At 36.5% G+C, this 7,557-nt stretch overlaps 1 protein-coding gene across 1 annotated transcript in view; it reads right to left on the minus strand.

The window, feature by feature from the left end:
* Positions 1–6,916, minus strand: part of tfdp2 (transcription factor Dp-2) — a gene marked incomplete at its 5' end in the record, with an annotated part of 44,510 nt that extends 37,594 nt beyond the window's left edge. The window contains one exon of the mRNA XM_016245705.1: positions 6,823–6,916. Within this exon, the coding sequence (XP_016101191.1) occupies positions 6,823–6,916 (94 nt within the window). The remainder of the gene's footprint in view (positions 1–6,822) is intronic.
* Positions 6,917–7,557: the final 641 nt, after the last annotated feature.

Consider the following 7,557-nt stretch of genomic DNA (forward strand, 5'->3'; position numbering starts at 1 on the left):
GTGCAGCGATTTATTTTCCAAAGCCACTCATATAATGCAGAAACACTCATGAAGCAAGCAAAATGCACAACGTGCACACGTATTTGTACTGGTGCAGAATGAGAGGGACAAGTACAGTACAGCACAGCCTAGCGCATTTCACACAGGCTGCTAGTTTCACTTTCCCCAGAAAGTCGTGTATGCTTAAGGGTGAAAATAAATTACGTTTATAGTGAATGCCCCTATAAATTGTCTTATATTTACGATTTAGTTTGAATCCAAATGATGCGTGCTAAGTGAGTGAACATCAATAAAGATCACACAACACAAGTGTGTGCGCGCTCTCTCTCTCTCCCTCCCTCCCTACCATTAAGTAACTTGTGGATTGTTTTACTTACTTCTTTTTGACATATCCGACCGAACTACAAACTTTCCAGTGACGTCTGTGAGAAAGATATATTCACTCGACAAGCTCACGCATCTGCGCCGCTGCGCGCTCAACCCACTCAGCATGATTTGCTTACCAGCTCGCGCACATCATCTATACAGGCATTAATACTCAATGTTTTATATTCATTGCATACATATACTTCGTAGACATCTTTAAATCTCTATTAACGCCATTCTGCTGTCTGTAGTCGGTGTTTCTTTGTTTGAATATGGCACTTATCACATGCTGTATGGTATCGGCGTTTGGTATCGGGACATTTTAACGAGTACGAGTACATGAGCTCAGTATCGGGCCCGATACCAGTATCGGTATCGGTGCATCCCTACTATTAATGATGTAATCATCATCTCATGACCTGATTCACTATTCTCAATTAGTGTCTAATAATATTGGTCAATTAATTTTTTATTGTTTATGATACTAATATGACTCTACAAGATAAGTTGACAAACTATTGTGAAGGAATTTAAAAAACATTTTATTTATAAAACCTTTAGAGCTACAGCACTGTTTAGACACACACAGACATCAAGAATCAGCACATGAATCTCAACAATGGTGACCATTAATAATAATTTAAAAAATCATGCCGCAATGCATGCTGGGTGCCAGTACAAAACTCCCAGCATGCATTGCAGCATGAAAATTGTTTTTGATTGTCACCAATGTTGAGATTCATAGGCTGCAGGGCTCGCAAAATGGCTAGCCCGACGTCCTGGGGCTATTGTGCAGTATTTCAGCGCTCCTAAAGCACCACCTCGTGGCAAAGAATGAATTTGCATTTCCAATAAGCCTTTCTTTGTGATTATGGTCAGATCAATGCAAATATCAACTCATGTTTTTACGCAGCAAACACAGAGTTGTAAAGGAGAAAGAAGTTAATGTGCCTTCTAAAAATCTAAACAATTAAGACTTTATACGTTATAAATTAAATTGACAATTTATATGCTTGATTTATCCCTTTTCATAAAAATGATCTAAAGGCTGAAATGCTGTTGTATAAGATTTTTGTTTTTGTGAAAACCTGTATCTGAACTGTAAATCATGTAATTGCATGGCTCAGTACCGTATGTTACCATAGACATTGTCCAAGCCCACTCATACGGTGTTCATTTTTACTTGTGCAGCTGTTAAAATGGGTCATAAATTGCCTTACATTTATTTTTTAAAACTCTGCAGATACCCTATAAATAGTGAAATAAAATTCCTTCCTTCATATTTGTGTATTGAAAATGTTTTTGATTGACATTTAAACTCCTATCTGATTTTCTATATTTAAAAAAAAAAAAGGTATTTTTTTATTTGGGCTAGTAAAATAAATTTTTCGGGCTACCAAAATCCGAAGTGCTACCAGGGATTTTTTAATTTTGCGAGCCCTGGTGGGTTTTTGTTAAATGTGAGCCAAAATCATCACAATTAAAAGAACCAAAGACTTAAACTACTTCAGTCTGTGTGCATTGAATTTATTTAATACACGAGTTTCACAATTTGAGTTGAATTACTGAAACAAATGAACTTTTCCACGACATTCTAATTTATTGAGATGCACCTGTATGTGTGCTGCTGTTATCTGCAAGAGATTTGAGTTGAATTGATGCTTTAAATGACTTTGCATTAATCAGTAGGTTTTTCTTCATGGACTTAAGTAAAATAGTTCTCAATACCAATTTGCTTGCATTACTTAAAAATTATAAATATTAGTTTATAAAGAAATACCAATTGGCCAATTGAAGTGGTCGTTTTCTGCGAACAAAATGAGTTAACTCAAAAGATTTGCATATTAACATTGTATCAGTTAATGAAATACGGTTTTTCACTGTAAATTTAAAGTTCCGTAAAACCTAAAATGTTGCTACCGTATTTTTCACGGTAAAGTTCTGGCAACTATAGCTGCCGGTATTTTACCATAAATTATTTTTTAAAGTGCACTCCAACAAAAACGTTTCTTACAGTAACATCAGTTTTATTAATGGGCAGCTTAAGTGTACCATATTTTCCAGCAATTAAGTCACACCTGAATATGGAAGTCACACAGGGGCAAAATTTAATTTTTTGAGAAAGAGAGAGAGAGCGAGAGAGAGAGAGAGAGAGAGAGAAATCACATCAGTGCATATGTTGCATTCATTATTACATTCAGAAACAATGTAAAATATTGGTAAATAAAATGTTTACAAACATTATAAACACTATAAACACAAAGATGAGAAAAAAAACACAACCTATAGCCAGGGCTGTACAGTGCAACATATACGTAAAAACTGGTCTGTGTGATGAATAAATTTACCACTGTAGCACGCGTGTGATCCAGATTTGCATGTTCATAGCACAGCCACTTAATAGTGTGAAATGATTTCGTTGTGCTTGTTTGTGTGTGTGAGATTGATTACAGCCTACTTGGTAGTTAGGGGTGTGTGAAATGATTATTAAAATGTCTCCACGATCTACTTTTGAAGAAATGTCATAGTATCGTGCTACAGCGCACATTCTATCAGATGCAGTTCTGGCGCCTCCGTCTCAATAAAGGCTACTGTAGCCTAGTGCAACGCGACACATCCATATCTAATGTTAACTTAGAAGTAGAGTTACACTCACAGGACACAGCACTTATTTCGCAATCACAAAAGTACATTATTTGCATCTGCTTCAAAGATTACACATTCCATTCACCCGCTGTTCTGACGTGCACTTTTTATAAGCGCGTACACCTGAAGCGGTGTACACCTGAAACTACGAACCTGTTAAACAGCACCTGATTACTATACTAAGTTGTCTTTTGCAGAAGTAGAGTTACATTCACAGGACACAGTACTTATTCGCAATCACAAAAGTAGGCCATTTGCATATGCTTCAAAGGTTACACATTCCATTCACGCACTGTTCTGATGTGCGCTTTTTATAAGCATGTACACCTGAAGCGCGCGCAAACTACGAACCTGTTAAACAGCACCTGATTACTAGACTAAGTTGTCTTTCGCATCTAATATGGTCAAAACACACAAGGTTTACATATAAGCACAATTAGTTATGTCTAAACGGAGTAAATTATGGTGTAAAAAATAAAACACTATGACAGAATTGACAGACAACAGAATTTTCATTTTGGGTGAACTATCCCTTCAATATTAATAAAACAACAAAACACAGAGAAAAATCACTCACTGCTCTTGACTGATGAACTTCAATACGGTTGCTTAAAAAAAGAAAAGAAAAAGGATAACTGATGTATATAGTGATTTCGGGCCCGAGTGGAAAAAGGCTTTGCCTTGGTTAATTTGTGATGCTGACCAACAGCTCTTGTTTAGAGGAATTCAATCCAAATGGTGTAGCAGCTAAATGGATGACCTCTTCTAAAAGGGCCAGGAGACCAAATACAAAAGAGTGGCCAGCAGACATGCTAGATCTGTGACAAACACACTATGCATGCACTAAAGTAAAAAAAGATTCAACTGTTGAGAGCATTAGTCTCATAGAGGAGTGTCATGGTATAGGTTAGTTTGCTAGTTTGCAAATGTAGTGTTTTATTTTCTTATCTTTATTTTTTATTTAGAGATGTCTGCCTACAGATCTGTTCTACTTTGATGTGTAATGTTGAGGTGTAAGAGGTGTCATGTTTCTGCACTCTTCCATTTTTAGCAAATAAAGAAAAACAATTTTTGTGATGTTTGTATTTTTTGTGCTATGGAACATCAATGCCTGTTTAAGTGATGAACTCCATTACTTGTTTTCAGTACTTGTTTGTTTGCAGACATGATAACAGACGTTTTATACTTGTGCTACAACTGTTTGGCCTGTGCTACAAAACTTTCAACCTCTGTAGCACCAGTGCTATGTGCAAAAAAAGTTAACGTACAGCCATGCCTATAGCCTATTCTGGAAAATTTTGAATATTGCTGTACATTCACCTCATAGAAAGGACTACTGTAGGTGTATAACTCTCAATGACTATGTTTGCATGCACCGTAACTGAAATAATCATATTATTGGTGCACATGCACACACAGTCACTGTTTTCATGTTTGTTATAATAGTATCACAGATGCATCAATGGAACTTAGCACATGTATTTAATTTCTAAATATTTCTTTAAATCCACACTTAAACAACACAAAGAATCCGCACTGATTTTGCAGTTCGATTCTGATTCACAAACTCATGATTTGGTCTGATTCCAATTTAAAGGTGCATTTAGTGGTGATTTAAAAGGTTTTACCTTAAAGGCTTACTTCAACCAAAAAATGAAAATCCCCATGTCCTTCCAAGTTCCTAAGACTTCATCTTCAAAAAACACAAACTAAGATAGTTTTAATGAAACCTGAAATGTTTCCGTCCCTCTACTAAAAGTCCAGGAAAAAATATATATAAACAATCCAAAAAGGACATAAAGGCTTCGTAAAAATGAATCAAGAAATGTAATCCAAGTCTTGTGAAGAGATACGATCCCTTTATATGATGAGCAAATTATTTTAGGTTTTTATTTACATAATGCTCCACACACATATTGTGAACAGAAGTGTTTTGCATGCACCATGTGCTAGAACAAACCTCATTGGTTCTTGTGCATGTACTGTGAGCTTCTGTGTTTACGATGTGTGTGAGACCTTGTTTTTATATCCAGGTGAGGACTTAGGTGCGTTCACACTTGTAGTTCGGTTAGGACCAAAAAGGAAAACGATACATTTTGTCCTGGTCGGCTTAGCATTCACACTGGCATTTTTGACTGTGAATCTAAAGATACTGAACCTAAAGGCATAGTCATGCACTCACAACCTGATCGGTCAGGTTGAATGACATATATTTCATGACAGAATTTACTGAACACCCCAAACAATAGGTGTGTTCGACTTAAAGCAGACCGATCGGTGTCTGACATCAAAGCACCCATTCACCGATCGGTCTGCTTAGCGCTGCTTTAAGTCGAATACACCTAATGCCGTCTGCTGGATTAGGAGCGCTCATTGTTGCATGTACGTAGGATTTTTATTTTTACCGCCTGCAAACTCACGAAAAGCAAATTAAAAGGCACTTCAGCTCCTCATTGCATCAGACCGCACCAGAGTTCGTTTAGAAGCGGACCAGGAACCATATTTTTAGTTTGGTGCGCACTAGGGTTGGGATGGCAGCGTTCACACTTACTCAAACGAACCGCACTTACAGAGCAATCGCACCAGAGTTCGTTTTAATCGAACCAAACATGACAAGTGTGAACAGACCCTTAAACCCGAATACACACTGACTCATGGGGTGTCTCAATTTGGGTCCCAAGGGGAAACAAGCTTATAAATAATATAATTTTTTTGGGGGGGGGCGGGGGGAATTTTTTTGCAATTACACTGTTCTATAAACACAGATAGATATACAGTGGGGAAAAAAAGTATTTAGTCAGCCACCAACTGTGCAAGTTCTCCCACTTAAAAAGATGAGAGAGGCCTGTAATTTTCATCATAGGTATACCTCAACTATGAGAGACAAAATGAGAAAAAAAAATCCAGAAAATCACATTGTAGGATTTTTAAAGAATTTATTTGCAAATTATGGTGGAAAATAAGTATTTGGTCAATAACAAAATTTCATCTCAATACTTTGTTATATACACTTTGTTGGCAATGACAGAGGTCAAACGTTTGCTGTAAGTCTTCACAAGGTTTTCACACACAGTTGCTGGTATGATACATGCAAAAGAAACCAACAGCATTCTCAGAGAGTTTGATTCATACATTGATAGTTCTTGTTCATTATATAATGCAATGAGCAGCTGAGCACTGATGCAATTCATATTGAAGACAATACTTATTTTATGCCTTCATTGAAAGGTAAGATGAATCTTGGGATTTTAGGAATCAATACTGAATTGTTTAAATGAAGATTATAGTTAACTGGAAGAAAAATCTATATTTCACAGCATTCATACTGTTAGTGCTTGAGGGAAAGTCTCAACACTTAATTACATAAGGTTTATTGTGGTATAGAGCCATCAAACATATTTTAGGAATCACTATTAATTTTCTGTCATGTTATAATGAAACCTACGACACCAGAAAGGGTTTGAGACTCATTCAGTCACTTAATGTCTGTGTGTGTGGTGCAATTAGACGAGTAATTATTTCTTGAATGTTTATTGTTCAATGCCCAGACCCCTCACTTTGAACGCAGCAATTTCAAGACAACGGTAGGTAGTACATAAAAGTTCACTGCCTGCCAGTAATTGCCTGAAATTTCTTTTACTGCCAAACTGAAAAATGAAAGCATAAGAAAATAGTTTATTGCATTCTGAATGAACCTGCACTTACTAAGATAATTCATTAACTTAGGTCTATTGATTTCTGAACTTACGCTTCGCACAAATTTGTTTGCAAATAAATACATATTACAGAGTAACAAAGAGTTATTTCTACCTTTGGAGAGGTTTTGGTTCAGAAAGGCCTTCAGGTCTCCACACAGAGCCGCTGCGCCAACCTGTGTGGAGAAGAAAGTAGGAAAGAGTTCAAATGAATGTCATTATATATTATATATCATTATATATTCAATCTTATGGAATAAAAGGCTTTAAACGGACGAGCAAACAGATGTCGGTGGAGTTTACGGAGACATCTATTCACAGGGGTCGGAGGTCGTGGTACGTGTCACCATGATTTAATCAACAGGACATCACAGAGGCATTTAAACTAAATGAGAAATGTTAGGCAGAGGCTCTCAGTAAGCAGTAGATAAAAGGGTGTAACAGCTCCGTCTAAAAATTCAATGAGTTTTGGGAATATTTTGTGAAGGAAAGCTTAAATCTTTGCTTCACAAAGCAGTCTTTGCACACTGAGTCCGAAATTCTCCTCCAAAATAGTTTTTTTAATTTTAAAGCACGTAAAAAAAAATACGACCTCAAGATGTGTCAATCATGTTTACACACTGCCTCCGAAACTTTTGTCAGTCACAAAAAAATTAAAAATTAAAAATAAAAATCAGACCAAGTTTGATTTTCTGCGTTTTTGCATCCGTAGCAAGCATTTTGATAGGACAGGAAAACGGATACGAAAAAAAACCCCGAAAAAAATTCTGACTCGGAGTGCAAGGACCTTAAGACCTGATAAACTGTTAGGGCACCTCACATCAATGTCATTACATTTAGTTTAAAAGAA

The sequence above is a fragment of the Sinocyclocheilus grahami genome, unplaced genomic scaffold (assembly GCF_001515645.1).
Source record: "Sinocyclocheilus grahami isolate Dianchi unplaced genomic scaffold, SAMN03320097.WGS_v1.1 scaffold765.1, whole genome shotgun sequence".
NCBI lineage: Eukaryota > Metazoa > Chordata > Actinopteri > Cypriniformes > Cyprinidae > Sinocyclocheilus > Sinocyclocheilus grahami.